Source organism: Labrus bergylta, chromosome 6, assembly GCF_963930695.1.
Source record: "Labrus bergylta chromosome 6, fLabBer1.1, whole genome shotgun sequence".
Taxonomy (NCBI): Eukaryota; Metazoa; Chordata; class Actinopteri; order Labriformes; family Labridae; genus Labrus; species Labrus bergylta.
In genome coordinates this window covers 1795436-1812048 of record NC_089200.1, presented here as the reverse complement: position 1 = coordinate 1812048, position 16613 = coordinate 1795436, and the positions used below count along the sequence as shown (strand labels likewise).

General features: G+C 42.3%; 1 protein-coding gene across 1 annotated transcript; it reads right to left on the bottom strand.

The window, feature by feature from the left end:
• Positions 1 to 5161: 5161 nt before the first annotated feature.
• On the bottom strand, positions 5162 to 8540 carry LOC136179483 (galactose-specific lectin nattectin-like). The gene is made up of 7 exons (XM_065956332.1): positions 8497 to 8540; positions 7936 to 8001; positions 7036 to 7054; positions 6624 to 6718; positions 6401 to 6535; positions 5472 to 5580; positions 5162 to 5368 (listed from the first exon to the last, which is right to left on the bottom strand). Exons 2-7 carry the CDS (start codon positions 7999 to 8001, stop codon positions 5289 to 5291), a joined length of 504 nt encoding a protein of 167 aa, XP_065812404.1. The 5' UTR covers positions 8497 to 8540; the 3' UTR covers positions 5162 to 5288.
• Positions 8541 to 16613: the final 8073 nt, after the last annotated feature.

Sequence of the window (16613 nt, the reverse complement as noted above, 5' to 3'; positions counted from 1 at the left end):
AGAGACTCTTTGTTGAAGAGAATTTTTTCAAGTAGTTGAACAGAATCACAATGTGAACTAAAGAGTGGAGAAGAACATACTGGAGAACAGGAAACATGCAGCAGGTTCATTAGAGCACGGAGATGGTAGAGGTCCCATGCAGACACTTTATGCACCGTGCAGCGATCACAGGGAATAAATGCTTCCCCCCTCCTATTGGCTCGAGATGAATTCTCTGGAGAATATCCTGCTACATCAGCTCACTCGGACTTGCTGCAGAAAAAATACGAAGAGTCTGACTGAAGTCCGAGCGAAAACTCTGTCTGTTTGTGTTCACACATACAGCTCCTCCAGGGAAATATCAGGAGTTTTTCTGGAATTTCTGCGAGTGTGAAATAGGGCTTTCACACTCGCACAAATCTCTTGAAAAACTAAGAATATTTCCCGACCTCAATCCACACGTTAAAGACTGTGGGAGGAAGCCGAGAGATGATACACAACAATGAGAGTGAACAGATGTGAAATAACGTAACACCTCATAAATGGCAAAAAAGTCGATTATTACAAGATGCACACAGGAGAGTTCACATATAGACTGATCTGTATACAGCCAGTTTGTGGGCGCTGCCAGCTGCTGATGAAGGTAATCTTAACCAGGAGATCTTAACTTTTTTAGATTTTACATCTAAGACAACAACAACGTCCTGATTTCATAACGGAGAAATAAAGAAAAATCAGCCAGCTGCTGTGTGTCATTCTACCAGCTCGTTAGCTTCATCAGTGACCTGAAGCACGACGAGCTGCTCTGTAATGATCACATGCTGCTCTGACCTAAAGATGCTCGCTGACAGACAAATGTTACATAGGATCATTTTATTTATCGCCCGGTAATGGATGACTAAACACCACCTTCAGATCACTCAGATGATAGACATTCAGGTTGGTGTGTGGAGACATAAGTGACCATATTTAGATAAGTAGGTGGTGCTGCAGAGGAGCAAAGGGTTGGCAAACACCATGTTAGTGTAAAGGGTTGAAGAGATGTGTACATAATTAATTTAAATCCATATTGTCTTAAGCTAAAAACAAAGGTTATTAAAACGTTAAAAATGGATTACAAGATTTGAAAAATTGCATCAATATGTTAAAAGTCATTGGGACAGAGGATAAGTTCATTATATGATGAAAATACAGTTCATTGCTTATATTGTATTCATGTGTATTTGTCTAAAATAACAATTTAAAGCCACATTTCAGAGCACTAAACTTGTTACAGTGTTATTGCAATACTCAATCATGTCACTAGAGGGCGCTTAGTGCTTGTGAGGAGCATTATATCCTAAAGAGACAAATGCTGCAGAACAAATCCTGCAGCCGAGCTGAACGCAAGTCTGACTTTGTTGCCTCTTTGTATTTGCTTTCAGGTGGGTTTATTGTCCTCTAAACCACACGCATGGACACCAGTGTTTTGAATTTTGTCAGTAAAGTATAATGTTGAAGGTCGAGTATTTTTACCGTTCTGTGTGAAAAATAGAGATGTTAAGCTGCACACTAGCATGCTAGGCTAGCGCAGCTGTTCGTTGTACAACATGCAATGAAAATAAAGATCTATCTATCAATCTGTTGTTAATGCATAGTAACATCACAGAACACGTGGAAATACTGAGACACATTAAAGGTGTTTGTTTTATTTTGTTAATGATTCAGAAATCATACAGAGAGCTAATGTAAACGTTTCATGTTCTATCTAATGTGTGTGTGTTTCTCATGGACTAATGGAGACATTAGTTATGTGGGAATGTGAGATACCTGACAATGAGTAATTCCAGTAAGAAAAGACGACAGCTACTCAGGGCAACGTTGTGTATTGTTAAATATGTGATGTAATGAAAAACAGAAAAGATGCATGTTTAAGATTTAAAGGAAACTGGAGAGTATTGACTGACAGACATGTATGGTTATTTACTCTACTTCAGGTTAACCTTTACATTTCATTAAGTTACTGGTCATTTTCTGAAGATATTGTGATATATATGAAAACTATAGAAGTTACTCGATGCAATTTAGTGTATTTCAATATCTCAAGAAATCATTGTAGATTACGTTATGAGCAGAATAAATCCTGCAGACTGAACACAAGTCTGACTTTGTGTTTACATTCAGACCTCTGCAGGGTTAAGAAACACTCCTCCCCGGCTCCCCTCGGCCAGGTCAGGGGAGCAGACAGTCTACACCTACAGATGATTTGTTATCTGGATAATGAGCTACTTATACCTCACGTTTACCATCGAGCGGTAACATATTTATGGAGGTGGCTGACCACAGTTGTTTGATTATCACACTAAAGAAGCTTAGAGAGCTTGAGGATGAAGCGGCCAATCAACAGGCTCAAAGTCTCCACTGAGGGAGCAGCAGGTGAAAAAAGGAACAGCATCGGTGTCGCAGTGCCTCTGCTGGGAAAAGCTAACAACAATCCTGACTTCTAGGCTTAGACCGACAAATAAATAAATGTGTGACAAACACTCTTCCTGTCACTCACTGTAACCAAGCTAAAGGCTCTAGTGGACACTTGAGGGACTTTTTTGTTGCACTTTTACGTTTGTTTCATTTATGAATAAAAAGCTGTTCTACACATTTTGCACTCGCTCCCCAGAGATTGAACTAATTCCATTTCATGCACTTCACAGTTTTTGGACGTGATGTTAAAGTGTGAGAAAAGGCAAAAAACACACACTTCAAAGTGTCTATAGGCAAGGCAATTTTATGTCACACATTTCAACAAGGCAATTCAAAGTGCTTCACACAAGACATCAAAAAGCATCATGACAGAGGAAAGAAAAGAAACATTAAAATAGAACATTTAAAAAATCACTGAAATGATTAAATCTGAAAATATGTTCAAATAAAAATAATTAAAATGAAATTAATATTAAAAAATCGAATTAAAAATTAAAAGAGTTAAAATAATAATAATAATAATAATTACAGTGCAGAGTAAAAGTTTCAAATCTTATTAAAGCTGTAAAGAGTGTATCTTTAACAACCAGCTGACCTATAGTCCTCTCCTGACCTTGTGTGTGACATAATCGTTTGTGTGATGTGTGATAGTTGATCATTTAGAGATCTTCAGTTAATGTTGACTAAAAAGCCCGGCCACATCTGCCAAATCTCTTTGACAAACAAAGCCACAACAGGATACGCAGTAGGCGAAAACCGTCTGTGCAACAGGACGGTGGACACACCTTCTTAGTTTTCCTAACATGTGTTTCATCCACTGCTGCGGGGGGGCATTCAGTCCAACTCAAAGACAAGAAATCTGATGAGCTCCTTATTGAATTTAGAAAAACTATGCAGCCTCCGTCAGATGCAATAGAGAACAAACCATATGACGTATTTTTCTAGGCCAACCAGGAAGTAGCATCTCCATGGGGGTCTAATGAGAATCCTCCTCTGGGATGTTTTCATTGGATTTTGGATCATTAATAAATAATCTCTGTGGTAAACACACGTTTCTGAAGCGTAGGCGTTTTGTTCAGCAGGATGATCTTCACAGATGAACGCCATTTTTATGATGTTTGAAGCGTTAATGCGGCCGACAGAAGTAAAAAGCTAACGTTATGCTAAAGCTAACTACACCACGGTGGGATGGTTGTGACATCACTAGCGTTATGCTTCAGACGATCTCCGATAAACTAATCCACGTAGTTTAATAAATAGTTTACTAACATAATATTCACCTGAACCTAAAGATTAAACCTACAGGAGACATCTCCGACTAGTGAGAGAGTTCCCGCCCTCTGTGTCCGGCGTGATGACCTTTAATGTCCCCGACAACCACTGTAGTCACATTTAGCCGCTTGTTAGCAACCGCCTTTTTAAAGACGAGTAAAAACTTCAAACTTCACAAGTGGAGGTATTACCTAACGTAGTTTATGTGCTCTAACAGAACACCAACATCTCTCCAGCTTGTGTTAACCACAGACCTTATTTCAGGAGTCTAACCACAAACACATTCAAAATCCACGTTGACTTTTAGACGTTAGACCCCATGGCGCTCAAATGCTAACTTACTTCCTGGTTTTGGGACTCATTCCTGTGGCGCTCTATTGCAGGTGCTATTATTGTAAAGTGTTGGACCACATGAAATAACAGAACAAGGCCAATAAGTGCTGAAGGCTGACAGGGCAGGATGGGGCTCATATTGTTACAAAAAAGCACATCTTTGCACTTTGGCGAGCAGCGTTGTCTTAAAACACAGTGCTGTTAACTCCGCCCCCTCACAAACAGCGTGCTTTTGTTGAGACTGATAACTCCTCTTCATTTTGCTTCAGTGACTTTCTGTAATAAACTTTGGTTTTCCATAGGAAAGCGTGCGACGCTTAACAGTGCAATGAGAGTGAGTGCTGTCAGGAGGGGCCCCCTTAGGGAGGTTTCCTACTGTCATTGCAAAATTAGCAAATTTTGAGCAACTACAGCGGTTTAAAGGGGACATATTGTGAAAAATCCTCTTCTTCAGTGTTGTTGAACATATATCTGTGTAACCTGAGAGTCTACTGACCCACAACATGTGAAATAAACCCATCCAGTCCTTTGTTTGTGGTCTGCATAAGTCTTACAACACAGAGGAAAATGCTCTGTTTCAAATGTGCTCTCCTTGTGATGTCACAGTGGGATTCTGGTTTAAAAAAAAAATCCCCTCCCCTCCCCTGGTATCTCCACCCATGGACTCCACCCCCAGACTAGAGCAAAACTTTTACACAGGTCCCCCATTTTTATTCTCGCTATCAAAGGAGTGATGTCTACGGGGAAAACTCGGGGGGCGGGGTCATTGCATTTAAAGAGACACACACACCAAAACGGAGCGTTCTGAGAGAGCTGGTTTATACAGGGTCACAAACCTCCTCTGGTGCTTGATTCATGTTATATTTTGATCAAAGCACAGCACAGACTGGGTTACATCCTGGACTGGTTTGTCAGTCAGTCACAGCTACGGGCAATTTCACAAATTAGTCACCAATTAACCTAACGAGCATGTCTTTGGACTGTGGGAGAGAACATGCAAACTCCACACAGAGAGAGGCTCCAGTCAGACGGGGATTCAAACCCTCATTGCGTGAGCCAACAGCGCTAACCACTGCACCCCCATGCAGCCCCCAGAAGCATTAAAAACATGAGATCAGAATGAATGTTGAGTAGAATTTCTTTATTGGTATTACATTTTCAATCAAACAGAAACGTCAGCAAATCTTGGAGCACTGCTGTTCTCAAGGAGCAGAATGACGGAGAGAATCACAGATGATGCCGCGTCATCATTCCCTTTCGGCAAGCTCCCTCGCACACAGGAACGCTTTCTTCACGTCACATTTGTCGTCCTCGATGGGTTGATTCTCTGTAAGACACACACACACACACAACACATTGATTTAAAAATCTACACTTTCTGGACTCATCAGCCGCAAAGACTTCATTGAATAGAGACAGTAGACTCTTACCTTTGTCCCCGATTGCCATGCAGTTTTCATCTTTACTGTTGCTTGGCTCATTTGGGCCCCAGCCACTGAACACACATTTTTTACCGTTACTCCATTTCCATTTCCCCTCCTGAAAGAAAAAAGCCTCACGTCACTGAATGGAAACATGACAGACTTTTCTACTCTCCCTGACTTGAAACACATTCAGGGAAATAACGGTTCATGAAGTTAGAAGTCTTTCTACTGGATCTAAACCTTGAAGTTTGAGATCCCCCGCTCTAGAGAATCCTCGCTCATGATCCGTCAGGGCAGGGGGCGTGTCCAGACCCACCTGGGGGGCCCCTTCTTGTGCAGGGGTGTGCTCACATATGAATGAAGAGCATTTATTTACCCCTTTCTGTCTACACCAATCACATCGGTGTTTAAGTTACACAAGATAACGGCAACTTGTACATCTTCTCAAGGACTCAAAACAATTTAAACAAACATCTGCATGCTGAAAACTGTGAACTCCCTGATGCAAACACAGCCTGAATGGTGGATTTCATAACAAGTCCCGCCTCTTGGCATGTCAAATAGCCAATAATAGTGAAAGATTTTGCAGTTGCACCTGGGGTGGCCAAAAAGATTTCAAGGGGGGCCCCATGCCACCCCTGGCGACCCTTCTGGAGACGCCCCTGGGTCAGAGTCTTTCTGTGCTCCTTGAAGCCCGCCACAGCTTTGTAAAGGCCTAAAAGATGTATCTGAAGCAGCTTTGTTTTTGAGACTGTTGTCTTCGTCCTCGCCCGTTTACCTCACATCAGACTGTCAGTCCTCTCCTTCAACGTCTGCATTTTAGTCCTTTAAGTTTTGCAGGAACGACATCCCTTCACAGCTTCTAGCTTTGACAATTATTTTCTCTCCATGTTTCAGTTTATTTCATGTCACTAATCAAACTCAGCATCACTCACCTTCACTGCATCGTAGCCTCCGATCCACACAGGTATTTCTTTACCTGCTGCCTTAACCACCATCTCTCTGAACTGTTGCGCATGATCCCCTTCGAGGATGGCGGCCAGGTTTCCTCCTTCAGATATGCAATGGGCCTAAAGCAGATGTGAAAATATATATGTAATGTAACAATCAATGGTGGTGATGTTAAAATGATGACATCAGAGCGGGGGTTTCCAGTACCTCAGCATCGCACCAGTCCATCGGCTTGTTGTTGAACATGTAACATTGACCCGCGATTTCAGCCCAGCCTTCAGGGCAGCCCTTACAGCAATCCCCTGCAACACAAGCGTCATGTTAGAAAGACTTTAAATATGATATAATTATAAACACATAAAGAGCTTTGTCCATTCCTGTTGAGTTGATGAATTTAGTCAACATGTGTGAAACAAAGTCTGCTGATTATCTACTTTGATATATTCATAAAGCACTGGCTGAGGCTCTGGATGATTGATGACGTGCACCAGGCCGGGAGTCGAACCAACAACCAGTGCATCAAGGACTCAGTATTTTGGGGGCTCCTGTTCAACAAACTGAGCCGAACCAGGCCTCTCCCTTTGCATCAATACTTGAAAAAGAATAATGAAGTACCAACCGTTACGGGGACATTTTGCCTGTGAATGTAAAAAAGAAAAAGACTTCATTATCCATTTGATAAAAACTCAAAGCGACATAATCTGATGATGGAGACAATTATTATCATGTGTGCAAATAAAATAAACAAAAAACTTTCAGGTCTTAAGCGCTCTCAAAAGAATTAATTTACTGAACATGTAGACAAATAATGGCTGTCATTTAAAGCTCGTTCAGGGCGTCTCACTACGTTGGAATAACAACTTTAAGAGTGACAACTTTCCAGGAAAGATCTACCCAGAAAAATGTGATTCAACAAGTTCTTACTTTACTCATCTCTGAGGGAAATTCTGTTTTTTACACTCTGTTATTGAGAGACATGCTCCTCACACACATTCACAAACAGGACCTGTGGACATGCATTAGTAGAGAGATGTCAGAGTGGGGCTGCTTCACAGAGCTGTTGGGGTTTGATGCCTTGCTCAAGGGCACCTCTTTCCCACTCAGGGACGGCGCCAGGATTTCTTTTTCTCTCCCGGTGCTGAGGGGTTAGCTTGACTGATATGTTGGGGTGTTATGAATAGTCGATCTTCATGTATTCACAGTTACTTTCTAAGTTCTGTCTTTTTTATTTTTCAAAATAAAAATCGACATATATGAGGGGGCTTAACCGGGGCTGGACAGATTTGTGACGGGGCTTTAACGCCCCTTATAGCCCCGAAGTGGCGCCGTGCTTGCTCCAGGTACCAGACCAACTTTCATATTTTCTTTTTTTCTATTTATCTACTGTATATATATATATATAATGTTGCAGAGCCATACAAGTGTTCAGATCTTTCTTGGAAATTGTAATACTTTTATATAGAAGTGAATCAGGACAGCACCTAGAGTGTCGCCCTGCAGACCTCCAGTGATAACTTACATCTGCTCCCATCAACAGTCCACTGCTCAACCCGATGAGCACAACCAGGAGGAAAGTCAACGCCATCTGCGTACGGACGAGAGATGAAATACTGGCTTCATTAGCTCTAACACAGAAACACATGTCACTGCAGTAAACTGCACTTTAAAGACAATCATCTGCTCGTTTAGTTTTATAAAATACTTCATCAAGTGACTCCATTACTCGGACAAATAATTCTACAACCTTGAGTTCAATTTCTGTTATTCAACCAGGTAAATGTTGATGTAATTATGAGTAAAGCTGCAGGTAAGAGACGTGTAAGATTAAAAAAAAAACACATGGTCAACATGTCAGAGAAACGCTGCAGGGTGGAGTAAAACATGATGGTAGTTTCAGAGTTCTCTTTGGGATGAACTCAACCAATAAACTTGATACTTTCCTGTCTTTTTATCCTTTAAAAGTGTGATGAGCGAGTGCTGTCTTATTTTACATTCAACCTGTCAGATTAATAAAAGTGAGAATCAAATCTAGACTTCTGAAAACGATGTCTGATAATAAGAGTGAAAGCAGAGACTCTACCTTGTCGTGATGATCGGAGGAGACTGGACATGCATTCCCTCCGAGGGAAGCCGCTCTTTATATACCTTCGACCGATCGTTGCATTGACAGATTTGCATGATATGAAGTGATCCAACGACAATATTGATACTGCAATCAACTCTTTAACACGCACGATGCCACAGCCCTGAGTAAAGGTTACACAGTTCCTTGAAGAAACGTCTGCAGAGGATTCTTCAGCGCGATGAGCTACAGCAGGTCACAAAACACGACGGCGTCCTCACATGGATTACTTACACAACAATCCGGCTCGAGGACGGCGACATACTGTAGGGCGCCATGTTCGATCGGGCGCTGATTATGACCTGTGTCCGAAAATGTGTGTGAGTGTAGGACAAGTCTTTTTTTTGCGCCTTTATTGGAGATATAGGACAATGGATAGAATCAGAATTCAGAGAGAGAGAGAGAGTGGGAAATGACATGCGGGAAAGGAGCCACAGGTCGGATTTGAACCCAGGTCGCCCGCTTGGAGGACAATGGCCTCCATACACTATGCACCAGCACCCCAAAAGGCATTTCAATTTGACTACATCTGTTGTCTATAAATGTTTTTATAAAAAAGTTGTGAGAGAGAGAGAGAGAGAGAGAGAGAGAGAGAGAGAGAGAGGTGTACTTATTACAGAGAGAGAGAGAGAGAGAGGTGTACTTATTACAGAGAGAGAGAGAGAGAGAGAGAGAGAGGTGTACTTATTACAGAGAGAGACAGAGAGAGAGGTGTACTTATTACAGAGAGAGAGAGAGAGAGAGAGAGAGAGAGAGAGAGAGAGAGAGGTGTACTTATTACAGAGAGAGAGAGAGAGAGAGGTGTACTTATTACAGAGAGAGAGAGAGAGAGAGAGAGAGAGAGAGAGAGAGAGAGAGAGAGTGTACTTATTACAGAGAGAGACAGAGAGAGAGAGAGAGAGAGAGGTGTACTTATTACAGAGAGAGAGAGAGAGAGAGAGAGAGAGAGAGAGAGAGAGAGGTGTACTTATTACAGAGAGAGACAGAGAGAGAGAGAGAGAGAGAGAGAGAGGTGTACTTATTACAGAGAGAGACAGAGAGAGAGAGAGAGAGAGAGAGAGAGAGAGAGAGAGAGAGAGTGTACTTATTACAGAGAGAGAGAGAGAGAGAGAGAGAGAGAGAGAGAGAGGAGCTCAAGGTACCAGATCCCCCGGTAGTCTAAGCCTAAGCAGCATCACTACAGGAGGAGCTGGTGTATAACTGGTCCAGCCCGATCTATGGCCTTTTTAAAAAAAAGTAAAGTTTAAAGTCTATTCTTAAAAGTACAGAGTAAGGATGTAACGATTCTCTTAGGATTTATTTTACAAAATGAGACAGTAGACTAATGATGACTGATAGAGATTCCTTTAGGGTCTCTAACCCTCTTGTCAGTGTGGTTTGACCTTTGAATGTTTTGTTTCCTCTCATCAAGGGGAGGTGATTGGAGCTTCTCGTTGTGGTGTTGATTAAATGCTGCATCATGTTGGTTGTGTTATTTGTGTAGTTCTCTGTCTACACAGTTTTTGTCTCGTCTGTTATCTCCTCACCTCTTTCATTTAGGTTTAGAAGACGGTGGTGCGTCCTCAATTTCTAAATCTCACTCTGCAGCTGCCAACTGCCTCTGCTCTACAGCTGCTCACCATATTATTGCGATCCTTTTTTCAGAGTAACGATGTGAATCTTGTCACCTTTTAATCGATTTATCACGTGGAAGACAGAGGAGAGGGGCCTGAGAACTGAAAAGTGGAAATGTTGCATGATTAGGTTTTTTTTATAACTGCAGGACAGAGTCAAAGACAAATTTCCCTTTGAGGACAATAAAGTTTATCTTCTCTTATCTCTTGGCACGGCAATGACAAACAGCACTCATCAGCAAGTCCAAACATATCACACGCCTCCCCACGAGCTCAACAGGTAATTAAGAGACTTAACGAAAGGAACCAGCAGAGCAGACGAGGACGTCCTGACGATGTCAGCAGCAGTGATGGAAATCTGAGTATTTGCCAGAAGCACTAACATGACAATAACCACCAAGCAAAGAGTGAGAGCAGCTGCTGATGAGACGAGATGGACATGGAGGAACCTCGAGTGTAAACATTAGCAAAAGAGCAACGAGTGTGTAAACATCAGTGATGTAATGATGTCCACCGTCATGCTGGAACGGTTCAGGACAAGAAACGTAGAGATTTGTTGATATGTATTATATATATATTTGATATGTTGCACACACATGTTCCTCTCCTCACTTTGGGAAGCAATATGTCAGAAACCTGGGTGTGACCTTTGATAGCAATCTGACTGATGAGAAACATACAAACCAAGTTATCCAGTCATGCTGTTTCCACCTCAGGAACACAGCCCTCTGCTGGTGACAGCCAGAAAGAGAACTGCTAGTATAATGCAATGATACTCAAATGAAATGCTGTTTGACTGCTGAATAAATCTAGAAATATCTGCACATATCTGCGATAAAATTAGTCGATACCGATGGTCACTGGAGATGCCGATATTGGCCGATTATTATCGTCTGGCTGATGAATCGGTCGGGCTCTTTGGCACCAGGATGTGGCATCATGTAAGTAACTCGTCAGTCACATCTCTTTCAGTCTAACTGACTACACTACACATGAGTTGATAATCAGCTGATTAGACGGGGACAGTGAGGGACGCTTTGGATGAATATGGATCAGTCTTCCTGCTCAGCTTCAATCCGGTTGAAGTTGTGATGGTCAGTAATGGCCGTGTGATGTCGACAGTGTTGATGTTGTTTTGAGTCTTCTTTTAAAAGCGTTGCCATGAAGGGAAGCCGTTAAAACTCTCATATACAACGCCAAGTCGTCTTCATATTGAACATGCATGATAACAGAACCTGCCCTCACACCTGCTTAGATGCAACAACATGTTTTTATTAGTCACAGTTTTTTGACTTAAGGACTTTTAGTAATCTTTTTAACAAGTGTCCAGGTGTGTCTTCTTTTCCCCTCTGCTGTTTCTGCCCTGCGCCTACTGAATGTGCACATAACCCTCACCTTTCAACAGTACCTACCTGTAGCCACATGCTAACCTTCACCTGTAGTCATAGCACCATCTGCTGGCATCAGTAAACATGCTCGACTCTTTGTTATATCTCTCCAAGCAGGTTCAGCATAACTGTATCAAATTTGATCAGAGGAGCCCTCAGGCCGTAATAACCTTTTGTAAGTATACAGAGACAGGTGAGTTTCCCTTGAAGGGGGGTGGGTCCCTGGCAGCACAGAAAACGTAAATGGCTCGTTGTGAAACAGGAAGTTTTGGTCACTCCGTTTTTTACCTGCATGACTGTGTGTATGACTTTATTGATCTGATTGTTTTATCTTATTAATGACTGTGGAAAGAATGTATGGCTGTATGCTGTGTTTTTAACCTCACACAAAACAAACATGGTGGCTGCAACAAAGCGTCTTACTTCTGGAACAACAAAGAAACCGTTGCTGGAAATGAGGAGCAAACGTCATATCTGTAACATGATGTGAGTAAATGGTAAATGTTCTTGAGCTTGTATATTTCTTTTCTGGTCTTCTGACTACTCAAAGCGCTTTTACACCACAGGTCACACCTACACATTCACACCCTGAGGATGAAGCAGGGGGAGCACCTTGGGGTTAAGTGTCTTGCCTAAGGATGCATTGGACATGATGCTGCAGGAGCTGGGGCTCGATCCCTCAACCCCTTAAGGGATGACGACTCTACTAATTAAGCCATAATCTGCAATTTTTCTCGGCTTTCTAAATTGCTTCAGTTTGTGTTTTAAAAAACAAATATCTCACAGACAAATTCTTATTTATCATGTATGAAGGACCAGGTTTCTCTGTGTGCAAGTGAACGCCATATCCTGGGTATAATCAAACTTTACAGAGCATCAAAACACTGTGAGACGACGATCTGAAGGCAAAACAAGAAGAAGAAGTGTTAAAATATAAAATATTTTAACTCTGGACTTTGATTTATCTCTAAACCAATCATGAAGCTCCTTCTTGGCCGAGCAGCTCAGAGGAGAAAAAGCCTCCAGAAGAGATTATTTATCTGCTGTCAGACGACAGGACAGAACAAACGGCGGCCGTGTGTGTGTACTCTGAGCGTCCAGCTGAGGCGGCACGGCTCACAGAAAAAAAGGTTAATAAGGACACTTCATCTGTACAGGAGAGACTACGCCGACACTCTGCCAACGAGGGCGCCGGGAACAGGTCCCCGCCACATGCAGCGCAGGAATATTTTAGAATATTAATTGCACACTTAATATGCTGTTGTCGTTTGGCTTTTATTAGTATTCCATCAACTCAATGAGGCGTGAAAGGGCCAGATGCTGCGTCCTCATCCAGCGCCGCACATACTGTCAGTCTGCTCGTCACTTCCTGTGTCATGTTTTTATTAATTGGACCAGTGAGTTTAAAAAATGGATTAATAACACTCGGTCTGATCTTCATTATCAATAAGGGGGCTGCATGGTGTGGAGAGTATTTAGACATCTCACTGCTGTCGACATGTTTGTAATGTGACTACAGGTGAGAATGGAACAAATTCATTTAGCAGACGCCAAATCCAAAGCGACAAACATCAGAGAGGAAGTACAACACAAGGAAGGATCTAAAGAGGAGGAAACAAAGTCAGGAAGTGCAAACGATGGATGCAAACTGGATGAGAGAGTTCAGTTAAGGAGGAGCATTTGTGGCTGTTTTGTAAGCGAGAGTTTTAAATTTGATGGGAGCAGTAACTGGGAGCCAGAGGAGGGAGATGAATACTGCACATAAGGTGTTATTGCGCCATAAAAAAAAGGATAATTGTGTTGCTTTATGGGTAATTTTGTTCAGCTACCTTGTGTGTAGTGGCCTGTTTGTGCTTTGACATCTTGTTTAACGACTGTTTCAAAAAGCAATTTCCAGAAGTTGACGCTCTGATTGTCTCCAGTATTAATTTACAACATCTTTTTTTATCCCTTCTGCACCCTGACACCTGAGATTTACCTCAATGCAGGTGACTTTTACGGCCGTGCTGGAGGTGAGAGTCGGTGAAGCACAAAAGTATAACTCTCTTTTACTACACTCCGGAGTTGGAGCTGGGGGATGAGAGCCAGGAGGAGGCAGAAGGTGCAGCAAGAACCATCCAGAATTAGGGTTCAATTCATATTCTTTTATTCATCTGTTAAAAAAAAGGAAGGTTGTGCTGCCTTATTATTTGTTGTGGAGCACTTACGGCATGTTTATTGTTGCCGTGGAAACACCGGATGCAGAGAGAATCACTCCCATGATTCCACACCAGCCTCTACACATCATCTATTTGTTGCTGTTTTGATTGAGAGCTCCCTGGTGACGGAATTTACACACTGTGCGTTTCCTGCAATAATGCCAATTTTCTGCTTTTTTAGACGTCTTTTAAGAGGTCGCATCATCACTTTTATCAGCTCCTCTTTAGATACAACACAGCCCCTTCTGTTAGTGTGAACAAACTCAGCTTTACAGCTGTATTCCCTTTATGTTTTCACTCAGCTCATCTTACGCTTCTGGTCGCCTCTTCATGACCTGACTGGCCTGTAAGTGACCTTGGCTTTCTGTCACCAAACTGTAAACTTTTCAATCAATCAATCAATCAATCATTATTTGTAAACCATTTCATAACAAGTGTTACCTCGAGACGCTTTACAAAAGAGCATATGGGTTAAGATGCAGAAAGGATTTCTTCTTTGTGTTCCTCTTGTTCCTGTTGTCCACACTTCCTCTCTGCTGAGGTGGGACGTCGAGTGGTTTTCTTTGAGTTCACTTAAGGGGTTAAGGTTTTAAATTTGTGAGCATTTTCTTTCTTTTTAACATCATGGCAGATTAAACATCTTTGCGGTTTAAGTTGCACAAATCAAAACTATCTGAGGGTCTCACCTTGGGCTCTGGGAAAACTTGTTTTTCATTGTAGTACCACACATTTAAGACTAAATTATTTATTCTTAATCAATCAGTCACTGCACCAAGTTACTGGTATTGCCTCATTTTTAATGAGTACTCCCCCCCCCCCCCCCTCCATGGGATTGGAGAGAGAGGGGGGGAAATTGAAACGGCAACCTTTTGGACGAGCAGACATTTAAGGTCTTGTCAAAGTGAGATAGCGCTCCCCGCTCTGCCAAAAACCTGATGGCTGACTCTATCACTCTCGATGCCCTCCCTTGTTCTCAGAGGAGACTCCCCCTCACAAACAAAAGATGTGGAGAGCAGATAGCAGCAGAGGTGGATGTTCATACACACACTCACTCTTGTTTTTTAAGGTATAAACCCAGAACTCAGCACTCTGGTCTCAGGTATGTCTTGGTCCTGGTTAGTGTAGTCTTGACTACAACAGTACATGTGGATATATCAGAACTATTCAGACAACCTAGTGGAACTAAATACTGTTGCATCACTTTGAGAATATTTCACAAAAAGTATTTAATGTCATCATTTCACTCAGCGGACTGAGATAAAAACCTCTCCATCGAGTCATCTGCTCATTTTGATAATTTTCTCTGCATAACCACACAAACACTGACGCACACATTCAGACACACAATGCACAAAATACTTCATCTCAGGATCATAATTGTTGTTGGGTGGATAGTTTCCATTTATAGCGCCGTCTCAATCACAGTTTGCAATTTTTATTTTGTACGTCTTGCTTTGTGAGGTCAGTGACATTTCCATGCCGACTGCAGCCCGTTTCCATCAGTGTCGCTGCAATGAAATAAACCGGCGTGATTGCTGCGAGTAAATCCACATTACTGAGCGTAATTATTTAGCGTCCTGACATCCTGCTCCGTCTGCGCTCTCTGTTTTCCGCCCGTTATCCTGCATCAGCCCTGCAGAAATGAGACGGTAAATGGCAGGAGACAAATCGGTGCCACAGAGGAGCTTGGCATCGACCTGGAGGGAACAGGGCAGCGAGGAAAAACAGACAGGTGAGATGTTCACCCACAAATAATCTCAAGTATTTTTAGATTAAACTGCTGCAATCACCAGGGTTACAAAACACAAACGACAAGATTTTTATTTTATTTTAGAGATAGGACAGAGAGACAGAGAGAGAGAGAGAGAGTGACATGCAGGAAGCGAGCCACAGGTCAGATTTGAACCCGGGCAGCCTGCTCCAGAGAACATCTTGATCCTCTGTACACGGGGCGCGCACATTAACCGCTAGGCCACCAGCACCAGCATATCTATTTCAGAAAGACAAAGTGACCTCTGTGTGTTTGCACGTTGTTTCCTTTAGTCCCACATGATCTTGTAGTTCTCCTGTGGTGCAGCAGGGACAAAACGCTGCGCACACAGATCCTGTTGAAACCACCGGTTACTGTGCAACTTTTAGAGCAGATGTTGAGACCAAAAAAAAATGCTCTCTTTGGACACACCGCCTTCATCCTTCAGCTCCCCCTCAGTTTGGAAAATGTTGGTTTTAAGTTTTACTCTTGCAACGACTCTTTGTCATTAAGCCACTAAAAACGTTTTTTTTCTTTTAGATCAAGTCTTTACGCCACTATTTACTTACTCAGTGTTTATTAGGTTTTTGATGCATTCAAATTCAAAACGTTGCATTTTAAGCCTTTAAACTTGCAGTACTTTGAGTATCCAGCAGGGGGCGTCTCCAAAGGTCGAATAAAAAAAAGTCAGACTGTACAGAAGAGACTTGGGAAATGTGGTTTTATTAATTTCAACAGTCCAAGACAGTGATAATTTTGGTTGAAAATGCAGGCATTAACGGGGTACTGGTGGTGCAGTGGTTAGTGCGCGTGCCCCATGTCTGCAGGCTGTAGTCTTCCAAGTGGGCGGCCCAGGTTCAAATCCAGCCTGTGGCTCCTTTCCCGCATGTCGTTCCCTACTTTCTCTCTCTCCCTGATTTCTGACTCTATCCACTGTCCTATCTCTCCATTAAAGGCACAAAAAGCCCAAAAATAAATATATAAAAAAGAAAATGCAGGAGTTAAAAAGTCTACACCTGTCAGACCTTTGGTTTAGTGTACTTTGATGGTTCAGTATAGTGATGTCTGTGTGATGACACCAGGAGAATCTCCCTCTGCAACAGGGCCGCCCTGTCTGTGCAAGCCC